General features: G+C 37.2%; 4 protein-coding genes across 4 annotated transcripts in view; 3 read left to right on the top strand and 1 right to left on the bottom strand.

Annotated features, from left to right (window-relative positions):
- Positions 1–3,840, bottom strand: part of heatr5b (HEAT repeat containing 5B) — a 19,921-nt gene extending 16,081 nt beyond the window's left edge. Inside the window, exons 1-5 of the mRNA XM_013913196.1 lie at positions 3,766–3,840; positions 1,314–1,478; positions 1,009–1,220; positions 258–366; positions 6–150 (exon numbers count right to left, since the gene is read on the bottom strand). Of these exons, the coding sequence (XP_013768650.1) occupies positions 6–150; positions 258–366; positions 1,009–1,220; positions 1,314–1,439 (592 nt within the window). The 5' untranslated portion in view covers positions 1,440–1,478; positions 3,766–3,840. The remainder of the gene's footprint in view (positions 1–5; positions 151–257; positions 367–1,008; positions 1,221–1,313; positions 1,479–3,765) is intronic.
- Positions 3,841–3,979: 139 nt separating this feature from the next.
- On the top strand, positions 3,980–6,656 carry gpatch11 (G patch domain containing 11). Its single transcript, XM_005742454.1, has 8 exons — positions 3,980–4,166; positions 4,370–4,596; positions 4,677–4,718; positions 4,806–4,926; positions 5,013–5,103; positions 5,267–5,383; positions 6,169–6,250; positions 6,352–6,656. Exons 1-8 carry the CDS (start codon positions 4,117–4,119, stop codon positions 6,405–6,407), a joined length of 786 nt encoding a protein of 261 aa, XP_005742511.1. The 5' UTR covers positions 3,980–4,116; the 3' UTR covers positions 6,408–6,656.
- A 768-nt stretch (positions 6,657–7,424) lies between these two features.
- LOC102197982 (interferon-induced, double-stranded RNA-activated protein kinase-like) lies at positions 7,425–19,475 on the top strand. The gene is made up of 24 exons (XM_005742453.1): positions 7,425–7,632; positions 8,163–8,289; positions 8,374–8,528; positions 8,614–8,731; positions 8,855–8,928; positions 9,048–9,197; positions 9,309–9,441; positions 10,778–10,845; positions 10,925–11,015; positions 11,149–11,222; positions 11,316–11,465; positions 11,603–11,732; positions 13,397–13,464; positions 13,552–13,642; positions 15,213–15,244; positions 15,330–15,372; positions 15,475–15,557; positions 15,687–15,806; positions 16,675–16,803; positions 16,905–17,109; positions 17,576–17,719; positions 18,211–18,312; positions 18,502–18,564; positions 19,084–19,475. Exons 1-24 carry the CDS (start codon positions 7,532–7,534, stop codon positions 19,216–19,218), a joined length of 2,586 nt encoding a protein of 861 aa, XP_005742510.1. The 5' UTR covers positions 7,425–7,531; the 3' UTR covers positions 19,219–19,475.
- A 406-nt stretch (positions 19,476–19,881) lies between these two features.
- Positions 19,882–22,307, top strand: LOC102197687 (interferon-induced, double-stranded RNA-activated protein kinase-like). The gene is made up of 8 exons (XM_005742452.1): positions 19,882–20,226; positions 20,803–20,932; positions 21,017–21,156; positions 21,240–21,363; positions 21,467–21,540; positions 21,623–21,772; positions 21,882–22,005; positions 22,224–22,307. Exons 1-8 carry the CDS (start codon positions 20,117–20,119, stop codon positions 22,293–22,295), a joined length of 924 nt encoding a protein of 307 aa, XP_005742509.1. The 5' UTR covers positions 19,882–20,116; the 3' UTR covers positions 22,296–22,307.
- Positions 22,308–23,185: the final 878 nt, after the last annotated feature.

Raw genomic sequence — 23,185 nt, 5'->3', positions numbered from 1 at the left:
CTTTGCTACTGCACAGCGTACAGCCATGGACCTGTCTGTAAGCAGAGAGCGAGCATTCTTGTAGATGTCTCTGTGACAAGAAGCTGCAGCTCCACCCAGTCCGCTGAGCACCTTCTGCAGACTCAGAAGGATCTCTCCTCTACCTTGTGACTACATCAATAAAATAGAAGAAAGTGACGTTACAAATCAATCCCTCCATTACTGTTTTTATACTGTAGTGTGCCTGCTCCTAGTTTCTTTACTCTCACGTGGCATACCTCTGCACTCTTTAATGCCTTTAAAAGATTATTGATGGTATCTGGAAAGGAGCTTCCCAGCATCCTCCCCATCTTCTCATAAAAAGCCCCAACACATGCCACTGCAGCACTGCAAGAAATGTGTAACAGTGCATTAACACAGCAATTCAGACAAAAATCGATGTGAAAATTCATAATTATGTAAATTAAAATATGCAATACCATGGAATACTTCATGAAAATTAAGAGTTATTAACTTCTATTTATTAGACTCCTCCTTATGTTGATAAATGGTGAGACTGGCTTACATACATGAATTAGCTTTAACCTCATCTACTGTAAAATGCTGAAGGGGAAGCACAGTGGCTTAGTATGCAAAAGGGAGGCCCTGGCACGTCTGTGTATTTCACCTACCCAGAAATGAGCAGGTATGAATGACTGATGGATAAAACCCTGCAGGGCACCACTGATGCAGCTTCATCCACTGTTAAATTCCATTAACGCCAGCAAGAAACACAGCAAATCTAGTCTTGTACGCTTAATCCCTCCTTTTAAACATAAAATGTCGTTCTACAGATTACCGTCCAGCTTAACTGCTAATACCCTTGAAGATGGGCCTACCGCACGTGCCTGGAGCTCTAAAAGCAGTTCTGAACAGCTTACATTTGAATTGAAATATGTGAAAGCTCAAGCAGACTATTAATATGCAGTTCCTGTATTTCTAAAAATAGCCAATAAAAATACACGCGGTAGTAAATAAATGGGAACTCACAGTTTTGTTGGCAAGTATGCTGGTGTGTCATCCTTGCTTTTGATGATGTCATTGCATTTATCAAGAGTCTGGAAAACAGTGAAGGTGTCACCAATGCTGTAGAGCGTAGCAAGGTTTTTGGCCAGGAGTTTTCTAGTCGGTGGTCCCGGAGCGCTGCTGATTAGTCCCGTCAGCTGTTCCACCAGCTTCTTCTGCTTCTCTTTCACATCCACCTGCATTCAAAAAAGAAGGGAAAAAAGCACAATTGAGTTACAAAACGCTTCCAATGATTCTGACTCAGAAAAGCTAAAAATCTGAATAGTCACCTTATTTGCTGCCACAAGCACTTTATCCAAAAACCGGAGCCATTCGAAGATGAAGACGGGCCTTTTTGCTTCGGTGATCTGGGCCAAAGCATCTTCATTAAGCAGGAGACTGTGCGCCAGCTCCATGGTGAGGAACCTTGAACACAGAGACGTGCGCCCTCCTCTCTGCAATGATTCATGAACACGTGACAAATTAGAGGAACAAAAAGCTTAATATACTGTTTCAACACAAGCAGTCGGTAGACCATATTTTGCTCAAACAGCTTCAGTGTGACTTGACACTGAATCTACAAGTCTTTTTGACTAAAGTGAAAGACTGGAGCACCACTTCTTTTAGAAATAATCTTATTTGGCATTTTGATGATAGCAGTAGGGAGCATTACTAGCACAAAATCTTCAATGGGTTTTCAGCTGGACTGAGTGATGGTATCAGTGTGGTAGACGTTTTCTCTAACAGTGATGAATTTGCATACCGGAGTGAGACAGAACAGCTGGTGAGGGGGTGCAAAGACAACAATTTGATCCTGAGCAAATCTAAAACTAAAGGCTGTTGACTTTAGAAGGGAAGAAGTCCAACATCTTCCTTTCATTGGCCAAGGTCTGTTGAAAGAGTGCTTCCTGGGCACCACTATATGCCAGTCTTTATCACAGAACTTAAACACCAGTCTCACTGTTAACAAAGCCCATCAGAGACTTTACTTCCTTTGGCAGAAGTAGAGATGTATGGAAAATATGGGTTCAGTTGGGAAGCTGCAAACCATTATCATTATCATTATTATTATTATTATCTCCAACCTGACTTGGTAAGGTAGCACAACCAATCAGGACAAACAGCAGCCTGGAAAAAGTTTGAGCCTCCAACATAACTGGTTGTAGTCTGTCTTTCATAGCTCCACACTATGCCACCCGAACCACCAGGAGAAGTAGAAGCATCATCACTGTCCCCTCCTACACATCTGTTTAATCATCTCCCACCAGGCAAAAGATACAGGGGTATTACTACAAGAACAGAGATAGTAGCTATCTCCAAGCTATTAGGCGCTTAAATATATGCTGAACCTTCTATCATTTTTTGTTTCAATTTACCTACAGCAAGTTGTAATCATAGAATCTGAATGTATCTATCCATTCGCTTCCGCTTATCCTTTTCAGGGTCGCGGGGGGCGCTGGAGCCTATCCCAGCTGTCATAGGGCGAGAGGCGGGGTACACCTTGACAGCTCGCCAGTCTGTCACACAGAGAGACAGGCAACCATTCGCACTCACATTCACTCCTGTATTCACATCTATGGGCAATTTAGATTAATCTATTAACCTTTCCCCAGAAACTGCATGTCTTTGGACGGTGGGAGGAAGCTGGAGTACCCGGAGGGAACCCACGCAAACAGGGGAGAACATGCAAACTCCACACATTGAACTCAGGACCTTCTTGCTGTGCGGCAACAGTGCTAACCACCGTGCCGCCCAGAATCTGAATATATTATGCAGCAAAACTTACACGTATGTATCATGCATTTGCAATATTAACTTAACCTCTTGCACTGTGGACTGTTCCCTTCTGCAATCTAGACTCTACGCCATTCACTAAAATCACTTTAAACATAGGTACACTGACACACTGCACTACTTTTATGGGTTGATGTGTTCAATACACGTGTACTTTGTATGTTGTGCTGTATTGTGTCATTTGATGTGTCTTGTTGTATATGCAGCTGTGTTGTTGAAATGGCTCCAATAAACTTGAGCTGTGGTGACTGTGAAGGCCACTCAGTCACCACATAACATGATCAAAATCATTTTCATGCTCATCTAAAAGTTCTATCAGCGCTTGCACCTCATTGCCACCATGGAAGAGATCATTCCTAGCAGGAAAGGAATACTGTATTATAGGATGAAGAGAAATACTGGGAACAGCTGTGTTGATCTGCAGGTTGGACATTCCTGCTCAGGAGACAAACTCTGTACCCAACAGTATGACAGGGCCTCTCAGTTGTCTAATTTAAATGCCTCTTCTCTAACAATACGCCTGTTCAGTCAATAAACTATCCCATCCATCAGCTGGACAGGTTATAACAGCCCTATAGATGCTAAGGACCAATTATCTCCATTGGAATGCCTTCGCTGTGTTCCGTACGTCAGTAATTTTAATGTCGGTGGCTGTAAAGTTATAATAGCCGCGCTCAAGTCTCGTATGGAATAACACAAAAAATATTAAGACTGCAGTGATGTGTTGACAGCTGTCATCCTTCAGCTGTTAATACGCGAGCTAGTTAGCAACATAAGCTAGCTGCTTCCTAAAAGGGGAAAGCTAAACTCCGCGAAACACTGACGACTAAATAGGACTTTGGCTCTTCGTCGTCATTTTTTACAACCTTGAGTTGTTCAAAATATACTCCTCATTGACAACAAACTCCCTGAAATACAGGACAAATACAGCAAAACTGTTCATCCTACCTGTGCTTCGGTGACCCAGGATGAATGACGACGACTATGGGCGGTGTCGCTGTGAAGTTTGTCCGATGTTAAACCAAACAAATAATTTAACTTAAATCATATTGCTTGTAGAATTTTGTGAAATAAACAAAAATAGACGTGACATTAATCGAGTCCGTTTCACAGGACAAACACGTTCTTTCGAAATATATGCCAAATGCAGCGGAACTGTAGACTTTGTGTGTACCTTGCAGCTACTCGGAACGTTTTCGCAAAGGAACAGAACACCACAGAAGAAAATACAAACGCACAAACCGAAGAATTTTTTTTTAGCTGTTTTTCTCAGTTTTTTCTCTTTTTAGTTTGTACAGAATGTCAGATGAAGAAGAGGACTATATGTCTGATGCATTTCTTAGCAAACTGTAAGTGTTTTGGCTCTGGTGTTTACTGTAAAATGTTCATTTTGACAACAATGTTCGGTCAGTGCTATGAAACTGTTGTTGAATCGAGTATATTCCGATATTGAGCTATCAAAACGAAGAAGCAGGGTGTCATTGCTCTCACAATAGTTATCGGTATTTTTTTACACCCTTATAACGTTTTTCTTTGTCCCTCCGACTGTCAGTCAAGATGTGAAACCGGGAGTCAGCATGGTGAGGCGGGTAAAAGAAGCAATGAAGAGGGAGGAGAAGCAAAAGGAAAAGAATATTAAGAACCGTCAGAAGAGCTACAAGGAGCAGGAGAGCGAAAGCCGAGAAGTGGCTTTACAGAGCTCCATCAGCAATGAAAACAAAGGGTTTGCACTTCTGCAGAAAATGGGCTACAAAGCTGGGCAAGGACTTGGGAAGCAGGGCAAGTTTGTTCTTCGCTAAATTGTGAATTTGCTTTGCATTTGTAGTGTGCACTGATGTTAATCTTTGTTACCCCTATAGGAGCAGGAAGAGTTGATCCAATCCCACTAAATATCAAAACAGGTAGGAAATGTTATTTTAAAATGAGTATTTAGTGATGTTGTGTGCAGCCTAGCTGAATGATTGCAGCACTTTTCTGTTTATAATCAGACAGAGGGGGTATTGGAATGGAAGAGATGAAGAAAAGAAAAGCTGAAGAGGAACTGGAGCATTATAGGCAGAAAGTACGAGCCAAACAACAGAATGAGACCAAATCTCTGGAAGATTTCAGGTGAAGCATGCAGCTACCTCTAAACGTTGTCCCCTCCCCCTCTTATAGTCTGTGTTTTTAACTTTTTCCTTTTTTTGCGTTTTCAGGTCAAGAGTAAGGACGGAAAGAGAGGAGCGAAAGATTGAAGGAGACCTCAGGAGGAGTCAGCGAGCTTGCGAACAGCTTGACAGTCAAAAGGTGGAAAGAATTATGAGTATAGCTCCTTATGGACTCCTCTGCACATCACAGTGCTAGTGTTAGTAGCAGGTCTCTCTCTAATCAGTCTCTTACCAGTGAAAGGAGGAAAATTATAGACCACTGACACAAAGTATCTCCTAGCTGAGGTTTCTTCTCTTTTCAGGGGATAACTGCTCCGAGAGAAGACTGGTACTGGCCTAAAGCAAACTCTGATGAAGAAGAGGACGATCTTAAAGAGGAGGATGAGGATGAGGATGAAGAGGAGGTTACAGAACTCACTGTAAGTATTTTATTTTAGACAATCAAAATTAATATATGTTATTCATAGTTGGGGTTTTTTGTTGTTGTTTTTTTTACCAAAACAGCAATTGTGGTACTGTCTGAGGAAGTGCAGAGCAGTATGTGTAGGACATGTATTAGGATAGCAGGATGATGTTGAGGTGTACAGTGGGAGTGACAGATTTGTTCAAGATGGGGGTGGGATTACATTAGCCCCCTCTTGTTTGCAATGTGATGGGCAGATGATGTCAGACAGGAGTCTCTGTGGGCTATGATGTTTGCAGATGACATTGAAATTTGTAGTAGAGAGCAGGTAGAAAAGCCTGGAGAGGTGAATGTCTCTCAAGAGAAATGAAAGCCAGTGGATGCAAGACAAAATACATGTGTGTGAATGAGAGGGAGATGGGTGAAAATGCAAGGAGTAGCTTTAGTGAAGATGGATGAGTTTAAACCATCAAAATCACCAGACAGTGCACAACAGAGGTGAAGAAGAGAGCATAGAGTGCATTGGATGGAGCTCAGTGCTGAGGTGTGTTTTCTAACAGAAGGATAGCAGCAAGAGTAAATGAAAGATGGTAGGAAGACCTGCTATGATGTGTTGAATTAATGAAAAGAAATATTTTCAATTACATTTTCATATCTAATACTCATATACTCTGGATTAGAAATGAGTACATCAGAGGGACAACTCAGGTTGAGCTGAAAAAACATGAATGCATCTTATAGGATTTAATGGCAAAATTATCCCAATGAATATTAAATGTGATATGTGGTTTTCTGTTGCAGTCTTTTGATAAACTACAAATTTTGACATCCTATTTGAGAGGAGTCCATTTTTATTGCATATGGTGTGGGACCACCTATAATGGTAGGTGTGATATCTTTAGTGCTGTAGCTTTTAAGGTTCTTTTGTATTGCCATTGCTCATACTGTGTATGTGTATATAATGTATTGATTTCTATTTTACAGATGAAGAGGACTTGTGCGCTAACTGTCCTGGGGATACAGCAGCAGACCATGAATAAAATGAATGAAAACCAGTCTGCACAAGTTTCCTGTAAAGAGAAAAGAAAAGTATAAATGTTTGATCATAAAAAATATTGTGTATATGTGAATGCACTTTGATATGTGAGTCAGGTTCATCAGACTACAAAAACAGCCAAGGCAATAAAGTGATCAGAAATTAAGTTCTTTAATCATCCAGTTTTAATCTGCTGTCTTTCATTGAAAGACCATCAAGTTTGTATTTGTTGTATACATTTCTGTTTTTTGGGTTGTTGTTTTTTTTTTTCATTTATAAATTAGGATGTCTTTCAATATTTATATTTTATAAAGATGAATACAAATTGTGTTACATATTTCAAGATCAATTGTATTTATCTGTCTTCATTAAACGTTTTAAGAATGCTACCATTTTGACTTTTTGTATATTGTATGATTTGTTGTGAGTTTATATCAGCCATACTTGTTTTCATTACTATTACTTAAAAAAATTCTGATGCGTAAATTGGGCAATAATAATAATAATTTACATGTCTGAAATACTTAAGGATTTTTGGTTTATATGTTATTGTCACTATGACATCGCCACATCTCTACGTTTGGCGTTTGACAAAAGAACTACAGTTCCCATGAAACTTAGCGATGGGAGCTGCTCTTAAACATCTTGGGACATGTAGTCATTCAATCCTAACATACGTAAGATTAAAAAAACACAAACAGGTAATCATATATTACTGACGTTAAAATTCCGAGCTTTAACATTAGTTAAACTACAAAAAACAATCTAAAACAACTATTGATAAAGCAAACGGCTATTCTCCCAAAACAGCATCATTACTACTCAGTTTTCCTGTGCTATAACTCACACTTTCTCTGTTGTTATACTTTATTTTGATATCTTCCACCCAACTCTGCTAGTTTCAGCGTACAGCTTCAAACCATTTCTTTTTTATAAAGACTTTACTGAACAAAACGTGGTTGATATGTCGGACATTACTTGAAAGCACCATGTGACGTTTACGGAGAAAACGAAACCTAAACTGACATGGAAAGGAAAAACGGAAACCATGTTTTATTTTGAGATTTGTACTTTGTTCTCTATTTTTATGAATTTTGTGTAAATATTCCGACTCTCGACAAACTTAGGATGGAAAACTACATAGCTAAGTTAAACGAGTATGCACAGAAACAGCGGCTGGCGCTCCAGTTTGTGGAGGTTGGAGCTGCTGGCCCTGACCACATTAAAACGTAAGTTGAACACAGATGGGATCTGCGACCTGGGATGTCGTACGAGACTGTATACGTGTGTATTTCTGTAGGACAGACTCTTCAGTGAAACCGTAGTAGGCTGTAGTAGTTCACTGTATTTTCGCTCACTCGCTACCAAATGCAGGTTTGTGTACAGTAAATGTATTTTGTACGTCGCTTTAGTCCATTTACTAAATGTCCACAGGTATGTTGATCCTGCAGTATCTTGCTAGTGTGTTGTTTCCACACATAAACTTTGTCACTCTGCATGCAATTGTAATATTTTGTTACAGTTGTTTGTTTACCTCCTACCGTACAAATAAAACATCCCAACCATATGTTAAAAACAGAATATTTTTGAGCAGCAAGTTCTGTGGTCCTGGGTACTTTTTTGCCACGTGTATATAAAGATACAGTAACAGTGTTCCAATTTTTAAAGCTTAAATTGGCCTCCAGTTGTAGAATGGCATATTTAATATTTTGTGTAGGGAAAGTACACTAGGAGTTTACTGTATTTGTCTGTGCAACAGATTTACTATCAGAGTTGTTCTGAATGGTAAAGCCTATCCTGATGCTGTTGGAAAGAACAAGAAGGAAGCCAAGCAGAACGCTGCTAAAAATGCCTTGGCGGGCTTGTTGGAGGAATCAGCTGATACTGTAAGATCATTGCACCATTGTATTCACTCACTGTATGTGTGGACATTTGTTTTAATCTGCTGTGTGTTTGTTGGTTACAAACAGACAGAAAATGCTGCAGAAGTTTCTAATGCATCAGTTCATCAGAGAAGTGGCAGTAACATCAAGTACACCTGCTGGCTTAATGAGTATGGTCAAAGGAACAGGGTGATTGTAAGGCCCGTGGAGGCTGCCAGACCTGGACCAAATAATGAAAATCAGTAAGTCTACATGATGCATCTAGTTTTGATTGTAGATGTGAATAATCTATTTGAAATCTATTTAATATTTTTCTTTTAATGTTAGATGGTGTAACTTTTTTGTTGGTGACAAGGAGTACCCTGCAGCTTCCGGGAAAACAAGAAGGGAAGCCAAGGAGGAAGCAGCCAAGCTTGTATATCACGATATATGTGGCACTTTAGAGGTAACGAATGGAACATACTGTTTTATACTGACTGACTTGACGTCAAAGAAAACTGGAGAAATGGTTTAAATATTTTCATGCATGTTCTAGTAGCATGTTGTTCACTTGTACTTTATATTCCAGACTGGAGATGAGAAAGACATTTTCACATCAAGTCAGCAAAAGGAGGAAACAAAACAAAATGTTGCAGATGTCTGGTGAGTTGAAACAGTGTTTCTTTTTGATGCTTTATCCCTGTGAAGCCTTTTTGTAAACTATGTATTGTTTAAAGTGGTTGAAGTTTCAGTTTTTATGTATTTTTTCTTTGATATTGTAGCCTTCAGATAAAGAGTTTGGCTGTGAAACCTGAAGATAAAAGGTTTACAGAGGTAAATTTCATAGGTCTTGTCAACCACTACTGTCAGAAAACATCCCGCTCCCACACGTTTATTGAAGAGGTTATATGTGGACTGCCTCATAATCGACAGTGAGTGTGACCGTCCCCTCACCAGCCATTATAGACAATTTCTGCTAAATGCTGGCTGATGTTTAACAGTTGGTAAATGATGTAAACCAGTTTTTCACTGTTTCACAACAGATTTTCCTACAAATTAGTCATAGATGGCAAGGAATACCCTGTTGGTGAGGGTAACAGCATCAAGGAAGCCAAACAAAATGCAGCTCGATTAGCCTGGTCTGCTCTTCAGGAACAGTCAGACTGGGACAGCAAGGTATTTAACATTTTCTGTTAAGTTAAGAGTACTTTATTGTCTGCCGTAGGGGGAAATCATCCTGGATCGGCCAGCTCCTGCATTGAAACCCCTCCCACACACACATAGTAATAAAAATCAAAGCATAAACCCTAGTTGGGCACACTTTTATAAATACAGACCTTAGAATGCATAAATAATTAAATAAATAGTTGAAGTAGTAGTAGAGTTGTCCTTCAGTCATGAGCTGTTCATTTATCAGTTTAACTGACAAAGGGACAATTGAATATTTGTAGCAGTTATACTGACACAAAGGGAAGTTGTACCTCCTAATAAAATATTGTGGCCTATCGAATCGTAAAAAAATATCTTGGGGAATGTTTATGTTCCTATAATTTTTCCTGCTTTCCTGATTGTTAGATTTCCAAACCTGCTGTCATAGCCTAAGAGACTCTGCAGTAGACCTAAAAACTGATATAATACCAAAACTAAAAACTCTTAAGTCTCCGGAGAAAATGAAGACACTGATAGATTCTCATACACACATGAATGTCCTATGGGTTCTTTTGATATTAAATACACTGAAGAAAAATATAAATGCAACACTTTTGTTTTTGCTCCTATTTTTCATGAGCTGAACTTAAAGATCTGAAACATTTTCTACATAGGACCCATTACTATCAAATATTGTTCACAAATCTGTCGAAATCTGTGTTAGTGAGAACTTCTCCTTTGCCACAGGTGTGGCATGTCAAGGTGCTAATCAGCAGTTATGGGTTAGTTATGGGTCCTTTGTGTATGTAGAAAATGTTTCAGATCTTTAAGTTCAGCTCGTGAAAAATAGGAGCAAAAACAGAAGTGTTGCGTTTATATTTTTCTTCAGTGTGTTTTGGCCATTTAGTAGATTGTTGATGTTGGTATTTCCACTATGCACACTATGGTACCACCCCAGGCTCACACTGTTCCCAAAGAATAGTGGGACCCTAGCCTGGTATTTTAGATGCTGTATACACTATTTACATCATTTTATTGCACACTTGAGTTTGAGTTCCCCTAGAAACAAAATTCAGGTGTCCATCTCTGTGTATGTTCACCTAATCCTTTTTGCATGTAATGGTTGAGTAAGCTCTTGGCCTCATCGTAACTTTTTATTATGGAGCACTCTGTCCTATTTGCATGTTAAAGTGTTTTCCTCAGATAATTCTTGTAGTATTCTGCCTATTTTGGAGATTTTTCATCAGTCAGATTTTGATGGCCTTACTCGAATAACTAAATCAGAATTTCTTCTGTATGATCATGCAGACTATAATGAGAAGGGTTGTGTTTAACAGCGCCACAACCTCCTTTGTGTTTTCAGATAACTATCAAGTCAGCTGTGTCAGATGATAGAGCACCGTCCAAGCTGTCCACACCACCAAGCACACTGTAAGGCTGAGCAGTACTGTAGATGGTAACATGTAATGTTGAAAATACCTATTAATTAGGCATTTTATTTGTCTCAAAGGGACTCTGGTTGTCCAAAATCAAGTAGCAGTACAACAACTACAAATGACTCAGTTGTTTTCTCCCAGTCATCTAACGCTTCCAAGGAGCAGGTTGGTTATATCCCATTCTTTCATCCACTCCTGCCATGGTTCACCAGTTTGTAATGTTGAGGCTGTTGCAGAAGTTTTTTTTTAAATTACCAGATTAAGTAAAATCAGTTTAAATGTCCGTTCTTGTTCTAAGATCATCGATCTAAAACACGGTGGTTCTTCAAGTCACAAAGGAGTAGAAATAAATCAGAATCATGACGACAACTGGTGAGGACAAACAGTTGTAACAAATAGTTTCAGTTTCAATGTTTGGATTCTCTTTTGTTGGTAAAGTTCTGAATATGTGGCTTGTCTTTATAGTTCTAAGACAAAGAGCTTGATGGTAAAGAAAGAAGCTGAAATCTTTACAGAAGAGAATTTCATAGGACTCATCAATCTCTACTGTCAGAAAACAAAGCATTGCCATGATTACGTCCTAGTGAGCAAATGCGGTCCACCACATAATCCTCAGTGAGTATGACTTAACATTTTTAACTAAATGCACCTTATATAGACTAAATCTATATATGTGTGTGTGTATATATAAAGCTATTTGTATGGCACAAAACTCTTAAACCTGTTGCTGCTGATATTGTCTCCCTACACAGATTCTTCTACAAAGTAGTCATTGACAACAAGGAATATCCTGTGGGTGAGGGTAAGACTATCAAAGAGGCCAAACAAAATGCTGCTCGGCAGGCGTGGTCTGCTCTTCAGGAACAATCAAATTGGGATAAGGTACTTAATGATCTTTACTTAATGATTTTTGTTTTTATCCACAACCTTGAAATCTTCCATATTCCTCATCCAACGCACTCTAGCTTTTTTAATTCCTTACTATAAAGGCGGTAAAAGGACTACACTACTAAACTTTTCTCAGCATCATTCAACAGAGATGCTTGTGAGAAGGCAAATGTCACACATTTCATTTATCTACCTGCTCCCTACTTGCTGCGTACACATGATGTGTGATGTCAGATTGCATTCACTTCTAATGAGTGGGCATCATTCTTACTGCTTCAAACCCACTTTATGCGGGAAGCTCGCCTAAACCAAATTGTATTTCCAATAGTGCAAACTAGTCTGAGGCGGATTATTTCCTGCTAGTTGTAAGGTCATAAAAGAGAGGACAGCCAAGTATTTTGTATTGTCTTTTCTCTCTAAGCTGCCTGAACTTCATGTGTTAAAACAGCTTGAAAAGTGTAAGCTCAGTGTTACAGACAGGGAAGCACAATTTAGGTAAAGGAACAATACTTCACAATCATAATCATAATTTTTATAAGTGTCCAAATATTGCTGTATCTCAAAGATTGGATGATGCAGAAATATGTTCCTAACAAAATCATCAGGTATTATTGTACTTAGTGAACTTTTTCTTTTTTTTTTTAAAAAAAAGCATGTGTTTCTAAAGCATACGACCAGATTAGCTAAATAGAGCAAACTAGTGTGTGAGAGCAAACCCCAAATAGAGCTCATAGATGTGGTTAGTTTTAAAATCACGGTTGTTTTCTAAACGTAGGTGCAGTAAGTTAATTTCAAAATCGAGCCCAAAAAAAAAAAGGCATGCTTTTTTTGTCTTTTCTTTTTTTAGCGTTATTGGTACAGTTATCAGTAAATGGCATTTGAAAACATTAGTAAATAAGTGTATGTGCTTGATTTAAATATTTTCTTCTCTATGTTTTGCGCTTTGAGAACAGACCTCACAGATTTACATATGCAACCAAAAACAGTCGCAAAAAGCAGACATGCTAAGAGATTAAATGTGAAAAATATCCAAAAAACGCCTGATGTGGGTTCCAGGATGCTAACATGCTTTTGAAGCCACTGCTGTACTTTACAGAAACCATACAGAAAGTGATTATTGCTGAATATTTTATGTTGTATATTAACCTCCTGGGACCTGGCATCCACATATGTGGACATCACATTTTGAGTTGTCTAGACCAAAATACAAAATTTTGCTCCACAAGGGCCTGATTTCCACTTACGAGGACATTATACTGCCACTGTTCTATCGAAATTTAAAGCGAATGTCCTCATATGTGGCTCTAAAAATCAGGAAAAAAATCATGTAATTCTTTGTTTTTGCATTTCCCAATCAGCCCAAATAGCAAGGAGAAATTAAAAATGCATGCCATGAAAGAGTTCAGGTGTTAGGAGGTTTAAATTATAGCTAAAACTAATGTTTTCAAAAACATTTAGAATTTTTCTGACAGTCTCATTTTAAACATACATGTATGTGGTTAATTTTGCAGCAGCCAGATGGACAAATAGTAAGGGCGTGTCGTGCATGTTAATAAATATCCCCTGCACTTACCAACAATCATATTATTTTACATTAAAGTGTCCTACTACCAAACAGTGTCTTAGTGTACAGCTGAACATTTTTTTGTTTCTTTCAGCTGGTTTCTTGGTCAGCTGTGTCAGATGATGTTACACCAGTCCAGCTGTCCAGCCCAGCGAGCACACTGTAAGGCAATGGAATGAGCAAGCACACCTAATACTTAAGTTTAATGTGGAGAAAACTGCATGAATGTATCTTGCTGTATTTTCAAAGGATCCCACATGATGCAAAATCAGAAAGAATACCAATGACTTCAAGTGACCCAGTTGTTTCCCCAAAGGTTCAGAGACCTTCCAAGGAACAGGTTTGTTATCCTCTGTGTCTTCTATATCTTTTGTTGTCATGTCCTTTGATCCTAACACGGTTATATTAGGATGCTTTTAATTATTTAGCTCCAATTCTACACTCCTAATTAGTAGTTTTCATAATTGCAATAACAACTTTTCAATAATAATGGGTGATGTATCTATAGTAATATCAAGGTATGAAAATAGTTATTTATTAAAAAATGTGATCAAGCAAACACTACATATTGGTGATCATGATCTATTAAAATGTGACAAATGCATTTGACAGTCTTCATTAATTAAATAAATGAAAAACTGATCTGTTTTTTTTTTCTCAGTGAAGGTTATTATAGTCAGCTTAAGCTAAACTAAAATTAGATGTGAAAAAACTGAAATAAAAAATTAAAACTAGACTTTTTTTTAAAGTGAAGTGAAATGATTTTGCACAGTTAGGGGAATAAAAAGCTAAACTAAAATACAAATATAGAGGAAATATCTTTAGTTTTAGTATTTAGTTTGTTTAATTCAATCTGCCTGATGAGTCAGTGGTGTACATGTTTATTGAGACCCTATATGTCTACAACACTGTGAGTCAACTGCTTTCTTTTTTTCTTGCAATACCTGATTTTCCTAAATCTTGCCTCTGACATATCCCCTTGATGCAATAATAATTAAAAAGAGTAAAACAAGAACATTCACTTTGGAAACTAACTGAAACTAAAGTGAATTAAAAACAAAGTCAAAATAAAAATTAAAAACTAACAAGAAAAAAACCCCTCACTAATAACTCCGGTCTCAACGAATGCATCCTAGATTTTGTATGTGTCAATTTCATTCATCACTTTCTTTTTTGCTGTTCGTTTTTTTGGTTTTTGTTTGTTTGTTTTTTAACATAAAACTCACAGTTGTATAAATAAGTAAAATTAGAAACAGAAGTTCAAGAAAAAATGCCAATGATAGGATTTGCCTGGGGAAGGTAAACCCATGTTGTTTAAACCTCTGACTCCTACAGTCTGATATTCTTTTCTAATTAAAATATAAATGTGGTAAAATCTGTATCACTGCAATACTGGCCGATGATTTTGCACACTGCAGATTTTCCTCACATCAAGCAGGTGGATAATTATGCAAATCTCCCATGAGTAATTTTTACTAAAGGGGATAATATTAGCTAGAAACGGGCTTAACTTTTTCCAAGAATTTGAAAAATAACTGACAATATTATTTTTTCTTGTGATGTTGTTCAAGTATATAATTTTTATCTGTAGGAACTAATCCAACAAGGCTCAACTATGTACTTGTACAAATGAAGGAAAAGTTTCCTTGGGATGATGTATGTGGAAAACATACATAAATATATACATTCTATACAGACAAGAAGTTAGCTAAGGCTCTGGGCAGAAATTGAGTGTGTATTTGTAAAATAGCACCTTACAAACTCTTACAAACTTTCAGTACCTGATGATTGACGTCAGTGTTTCAAACTACTATTAATAATACCATTTAATAACTAAGGTTGTCTTGTTTGTAACAAATGTTTTGCATCTAATTTAGCCTTATTTCCCCCTTTATTTCTCCCTTTTTAAGGATCAAAATCCTGATTTAAAACCAAAAATAAGGTAAGTCATACTTTGAAACCTGTTGTAAACATCGTTGTGTAATATTTCATCTGACATTATTGCTGATGATGATTTTCCTGGTTAGAATAGCAGCAAATTTCGGTAATGTTTCCAGACACAAAAAAAAGGTATGAAGGACTCACAGAAATTCAAATTCAAATTTTCTGAGTGATTTCAGTTTTTTGTTTAATACTGGAATTTCAATATGCTGACTTTGCATTGTTTTTAAGGATTTGCACAACTCTGATCTCAAAGAAAAGAGTAAAGAAAGAGGTTCCACCGAGAAAACATCAAGTCAAGTAGTGCAATCGAGGTATTAAAAAAACAACAACAACACTACAATGTACTGCTATCATGTTTTTACTACAGTTTATAGTTAAAGGAGAATTTTCTCTTTGTTAGCATTTGTCATTAATAGTAACACCTATGTTAATCTCTACAGGTTTACACTGGAATTCGACTCTATAGAGCGCCTTGGTAAAGGAGCCTTTGGTCGTGTTTATAAGGCAAAACATAAACTGCTGAAAAAATATTTTGCTATTAAAATTGTTCGCTGCAAAGAGTAAGTAAATATTTAATATAAATATTTAATTTTGTTTAAGTTTATGAAAAAGGTGAATTCCCACTAGCTCTGTACAGGAGATTTGAGAGAGATTAGCACACTAGTAGTATACAAGAGTATACAGTAAGGCGGGTGGCAAATTTACTGTCAAGTGTTTGGGGATATTTTGCATCTTTTGTTTTTCGGTGTACAAATACATTTAGGTTTTTGATGTTATGTTTTTACTTAACATCCATCTGCAGCCTTCACTTTAGCATCAGTAAATGAATTAAGGTGCCAAACTTCTCATCACATTACTGTTTTATGTGACTTTGTGCTACTGTCCGCTAATGCTAATGTACCTTTTTTTTTTAGCATTTGGAAACATTTTTTGATAGAAATAGTGGAGAGAGGGAATAATACAACGAGAGAGTAACGCAGCAAATGATCCGAGCAGGAATTTTGTTGTTTAAGGCATTTACCTTCATGTGGTATGCAATCTATCCATTCTAGTATCGGGTCACCCATTAGTATCTAATGTCTTCTTACTTCATAAAGTAATAAATAAACCAATGTTTCTTATACAAAACTGACACAGAATTTTTTTGGGTTAGTTGAAAGTGTACATTCCTCAGTTGCAGCTAGCTTGCTACTTAAGGTTAGTTCTGTGCGTTACATATGCATTTGATGGCTACATCATAGCACAATGACAGCCTAAAGCTATATGAAACTTAGAATTCTTCTGAAAGTAAGGGAGTTGTTATAAGTCTTCACAGAGATACTCTTACAGTATTGTTTCCTGATGTATTGAGTCCCTCAGCTGGAAAGTTACAGATGCTTTAAAAGAGATTTAAAGTTTATTGATATTTCTTGTACTTCTTATAATCAGAAAGTCTCTAAGGGAGGTGGTGGCATTATCAGACCTCCATCACACCAACATTGTTCGATACTACAAGTATTGGCTGGAGGATTCAGAATACCAGTGGGACAATACAACTGACAGTTACAGTACTTCCCAGTAAGTTTTGTTCAGTTATTTAGTATTGTGCAGTTTTGCATTTCTATGCTTAAAATGAAGACTTGATGCTAATTAGATTTTTAATCTTCCTTTTTTTTTAGGTCTAGTAGTAATTCATCACAAAAGTACCTCTATATTATGATGGAGTTATGTGATGACAAAACACTTAAAGACTGGATAACTGAGAAGAATGAGAAAACTCTTGAAGAGTCTATAAGAAGAGCAGAAAGTCTTCCCGTTATGCAGCAAATAGTCAGTGGAGTCGAGTGCATTCACTCCCACAGACTCATCCACAGGGACCTCAAGGTGAGACTCAAGATTACAGGATCACAAGCTTATGTTGCTGAGCTAGCTCACATTTAAGTTTAAGTTTTTCCATTTCCATATTCTTTAGTATCCTTTTTGTGTGTTTAAGGGAGATGCACACTGCTGCTATTAAAGTATTGGTGTGCTTCTTCTACTTCACAGTAAACCCAGTAGACAGGAAATGACTGAGTGTTAGGGCCACATTAAGAAAAACATTATTAGTGTTGATTTAGGGATTAAAGTCAACATTACAAGGTGGTGATAAGTATAAGAAGGTTGAAGAGATGGCGCAGCATCATGGAGAAATACTAGAAGCAGCCAGTGCTATGCCTCAGCCTCTTAGTAGATGCACATATGGTGTAAATTTGAAAGATTTCTCGTAGAATCACCTGAGCTTATTCACTCATTTCTGACTACACGAAGCACTAAATGCTCAATGTTTAAATTTTGCTTTTCCAATCGTCAGCCTACCAACATCATGTTTGGAAAAGATGGAAAAGTGAAGATTGGAGATTTTGGTCTAGTTGCTACTGAGACTGATGATAATGATGAAAATCAGAGTGAGAGAACAGAGAAAACAGGAACCAAGTCATATATGGCTCCCGAACAGGTGAGGTCTCTGTAAACAAATAACCTTTGATTTCTTTTCTGTGTTTTTTTTATTGTTGACAGTATTCAATGATAGCTATGTGCTCAACATTTTCTGAATCTATTCAAGTTTCATTACCTTCTGCAAATGTTCTTAAAAATGACAGAATCTCCTGTTCTTTGTGTTTTTTTTAAAGATGTTTACAAATGTAAAAGTTTTTTTCTTTCCATTATCACCACCTCATTCATTCGCTGTAAAACTCTTATTTCATTCCAGATAAAACCATCTCTTATGATACATGCTAAGATATCTTTTTTTAAGTGATTGCAGCCAGATGGTTTTTTTTTTCTGGTTTCTACTTTTAATTTTATATACCATGGTCTTAAAATTTAACTACAACTTGAAAAAAGTGAAATCCACATAGATTAGCTTACCACAACCATATCTTATAATTTAAACACTCACACTGAGTTAAGGGGTGTGTGACACATTATGTTTTTGTTTTATGACAGAGGACCAAAACAAGATATGGCTCCAAAGTGGACATATTTGCTCTGGGACTGATATATTTTGAACTCCTTTGGAAAATCTCTTCTGGGCATGAAAGAGGGAAAGTGAGTTGGTATAACAATTTAATAGTTTACATTTTAAAATGTTTACTGGTAGCTTCCTATCAGTGTTAATGTGTGAAGAATATAATGTATAGAATTGCATACTTAAGTTTTGCTTTTGTTTTTCTTGTGATGATTTTCTGTCAAGTCAAATAACATGTTTTTGTATCCTTTTATCATTATGTATACTAGATTTTTTCAGGTGTCAGAAAGCAAATTCTCCCTGAAGAATTTACACTGAAGTTTCCAGAAGAGGTATAATTCTTATTTTTTTCACTTTCACATTTATAAACCACTTTAAAACAACATAACAGCTGACCAAAGTGCTGTACAAAAAAAAAGATAAAATAGGAAAACAAGAATAAAAGAATAAATCGGCGAGCCTGCCTGACCTCCAGAGGCAGCTCATTCCACATTTTAGGTTCCAAAACTGAAAAGGCTTTGTCTCGAGATTTAGAAAATGTCTTCGGGACAGTCAAAAGCACCTGTTTAGCTGATCTAAGAGCATGTGATGGCATGTAAGGGTGAAGCAGCTCAGACAAATAAGAAGGGGAAAGACCATTAAGAGACTTAAAGACAAATCAAGGAATTTTAAAATGGATTTAAAACTTAACTGGAAGCCAATGAGGGACTCTAAAACTGGAGCCATGTGTTCTTGTTTGCTTGTACCAGTTAAAAATCGTGCAGCAGCACGAATTGGCTAATTATTTGTACTGATAACATATATTCATGTTGATACAGAAAGTAGCTGATTTGTTTTAATGTGTTTTGCAGAACCAGATAATCATGTCAATGCTGTGTCAGAGCCCAGAAAACCGACCTGAAGCAAGTACACTGAAGGCAGACCTGGAACAGTGGGCTCAAACATTAAATGCACAAAGTATGCACCTAGAAAATGTAACTGATTGATCAGCACTTACTAAGTGACATAAATATATCTTTTGTTGTGGGTTTTTTTTCATGTCATGTCTTTTTTCATGTTTCAATGTCTTTGATGTACTGTTTTTTATGGCTATAGCAGTTATGTTCAGTCACTTTTTACAGAAAGTAGGAATCATGTTCTGTGGAAATGTGATTAACATATTTAAACTGATGAATTATTACAGCCTTTGCTTTGTAATAAATAGACTGATGTGGAAAATAAAATAACGACCAACCCGGGTGTAATGGTCATTTGTCTGCTGTACAGTTTTTGTACATGTTTTACTGCATAATTTAGTGAGTGGGTCTTGACAGGTACTGATGATTTGCTTACACTTTACATTAAACATAAGTGCGTATGGGATTTTTTTTTATTACCACATGCTAAATGTGCACTCAGTTTGGGAAAAATCCCATTTTATGGAACAAGTTGTTGTTAACATTACAAGCTGGAAGACTATTTTCTTTGCAGTGCACTTTTGTTCCTTTTTATTGCTTCCCACAAACTAAAATTAGATATACCTTTCAGCATTACCAACACGGCCCACGAAGACTTATTGAAGAAAGAAACGAGCTTGGAGAGGGTCCTTTAAAAAAATGCAGAGGCTTTCTCTGCACACCGCAGGACAGCTGAATGTGCTGCGCATTTCCGTACACAGAACGTCGCTAATGTGCGACAAGTTGGGAGTTGGTTTCGACTGCTCTGTTACCACGTAGGGGAGGACGAAGAAACCGAAACTTACTGATGCCTAAAGTCAGCTGAATCGAAACAAACAATGGACATACTTGACCGCAGTCGGAGAAGGAAGATGGAAGTGGGGACGGGAGCAGTACTGTGAGCTTTGTGTGCTCTCACCGGGATTTTATTACATTTGCCGAGTCATTAATGATGGCAACTAAAAACTACGTAGCTGAACTAAACGAGTATGCGCAGAGAAATCGCTTGAAGCTGAAGTATGAGTACCTTGGCTCTGACGGCCCAGACCATAATAAAGTGTGAGTACATTTGTAGTACCTGAGAGCTTTGAGCATTATAATATATCGACGATAATAGAAGTATTGGGTGAGATGAGTGTTTGATAGCACGGTAAGTCAAAGCTAATCAGTACAGTTTAAGAAGAGGCCTTATGTATCTTATCGGAAAAATGCACAAGTAATGATGGTGACATCAAATACACAGACTGGTGTAGTCGTAAGCCTTTATTACCTTGCAGTTATATTTTAAATCAATTTTAATCTGTCTTTCAATTACAGGAAATGACAGCTCTTAGGCCCAAAGGCTCTATAATGGCGCTATGCTTTGCCAAATCTTTATTTCTAACTAGTTGAATAGTCATGTTATTATAAAGAGCCCAGCAAAGCACTGGAAGCCCGTTTTAAAACTGCACCTGCTTGTCTGTTGCTGTATATATAGGATGTCTTACTATATATATATATATATATTGCATATACACGCAATTTACATCTCAAGTTTCATCATAAAGAAATATTGCCTCCCAGAGGTTAAAAGTGGAAGGAGAAAATTCAAGTTATTTCTTGCAACCTAACCCTAACAGGTCATTTCCTCTACAGATTTAGCCAGAAGGCGATCATAGATGGTAAAGACTACCCCAAAGGTGTGGGGAAGACCAAAAAAGATGCAAAGCTTAAAGCAGCTGAAAATGCTCTGAGGTGCCTGCTGGATGGTAAATGTCAGGACTTGGTAAGTTTATTTAACTTTAGCATGTTGGAGAAAAATAAGTGGTGCATGTGCCCATGGTGTTTGTTTGTTTTTTAACCTTAACAGACAGAAAATGCAGCAGAAGCTTCTACACCAGCTGAGACAGATATCAACTTCATATGCTGGCTCAATGAATATGGCCAGAGAAACAGGTTGACTATAAAGCCTATGGAGACAACAAGGCCTGGACCAAATAATGCTATCCCGTAAGCCTCCTGACTGTTTCTCAATTATAGCTATTCTGTGCTCATGTAAAATAGATTAAATAAATGTTATTTTATGGCATTAGGTGGTGTAGCTTCATGGTTGGTGATAAGGAGTACCCAGCAGTCTCTGGGAAAACGGCAAGAGAAGCTAAGGAGGAAGCAGCCAAGCTCGTATATGACATAATAAATGGCAACAAAACTACAGATGTAAGTTATAGTTCAGTCCATGCCATTCTAGCTTGATCATAATCCTAAAACATAAACATTTTAATATAACCACATTAAAATTGTACTTTTTATATTTTTCAAGACTGCAGATGAGAATTACAGCGATGGATCAGGTCAACAAAGTGAGGACTTGAGTGAGAATGTTTTTGATCTGTGGTGAGTAATTAACAATGGTGATGTATTGTTTAATCGTGGCATCTGCATCATAGTAAAGTTTCTTACTGCTTGTTGTTTACAGTACTACAACAAAAAACCTGACCGTGAACTCTAAAGACCCCAGCTTAGTGGAGACAAATTACATAGGACTTATCAATGACTACTGTCAGCGAGAAAACTGCTCCTATACATTTGTTGATGAGAAAATATGTGGCACACCTGATAAACGTCAGTGAGTATGCCCGACGTACTGGACTCTGAATACACACTGCAGACACTGGATGCTCATGACTCATGTTCAGTAAACTGTTAATGTACTGTTCAACTTCTTTGCATCTCAGATTTTTCTACAAATTACGGATTAACAACAAGCAATATCCTGTGGGGAAGGGGAAGAGTATCAAAGAAGCCAAACAAAGTGCGGCGCGACAGGCCTGGTTTGTTCTTCAGGAGCAGTCAAGCAAGGTGCTTATATTTTTATCTTTACTTTGTCTCATCAGATATAGTTGATTAAAGGTTCCAACAGACAATCTGTTCTTTACAAGTAATTAAAAGGACCAGCTTGGAGGGATAAACTTACTGATATTACTAGATGTGGTTGTATGCCCTAGTTCTTAAAGAGTATACAGCTGATCAGAGCAAATTTTATCCTTTTAATCGATGTATGCTTTTTATTCTTTAAGGAGGATGCCAAAGATAGGAACGTGGGAAATGGCCAGAACGAGATGCCAACTGTATCAAGGTATTTTAAATAAGGAAAAAGAAACTGTATTAAGAAACTGCTATTCCAATTTAACTCATGTTTTTGTTGTATTATGTCCTGAGAGAAAGGTTTAAATCTCTAATCTAAAATTTAGACTATGGTCTTAAATCTCCCTCGCTGCTCCATGACAGACAGAGTCAAGCATTCTATATACTGTAAATCAAATCCCCATAATCAAGTACAAACATAAAGGTGAAAACAACAAGTCTATTTCTTGCCTCAAACGATTAATAGGACATTATTTAAAGTAAAAACAGACTTTCAAATTCAATGTTTTCACCAGTTGCTGAATATGAGGTGTAAAAGAGTCATCAATTGTAATTCCTAAGCATTTATATTGAGATACTTACTCAGTCTCAGAGCACTGAACTCTGCAACAGTTCTTGCTGTAGTGATATTATAACCCAGATTGTTTATATATAAAATTAATAACAGTAGCACTTGAACCTTCCATCAGTTCTTTTGTTACATTAAGGGAGGTAGCAAGTGATTTATTCTATCCTTACACACTGATAGTTGCAAGATAAATAACTTTGAAACAATTCAACAGTTTTTTCTAACAACCCTGCACTGACAAGTCTTTACTTTAAAATTTCATAATAAATGGTGTCATTTAGATCAATAAAAATAGCTTCACAATGTTGCCTGTTATGTACCAAAAAAGAAAAGTTTCAAATTAGCTGGACCTCTTGATTTCCTAGAACCTAAAAGTTTGAGGGTTTTGTGGACATCAGATGCTCGTTAAAGGAACCAAACACGTCAGCCTTGCCAGAAATGTGATGTTAGTCTTTGTCTATATGTGGGTGAGGTCTAGACCAGTCCTTCAAATTTTAAAAGGGTTATTGATATTATTTTAAATCTCCATTAGACAATGATCTGCTT

Source organism: Pundamilia nyererei, unplaced genomic scaffold, assembly GCF_000239375.1.
Source record: "Pundamilia nyererei isolate P.nyererei 1_Seehausen unplaced genomic scaffold, PunNye1.0 scaffold00120, whole genome shotgun sequence".
Lineage (NCBI taxonomy): Eukaryota > Metazoa > Chordata > Actinopteri > Cichliformes > Cichlidae > Pundamilia > Pundamilia nyererei.
Note: the sequence above shows the minus strand (reverse complement) of the source record. Positions and strands in the feature narration are given on the sequence as shown.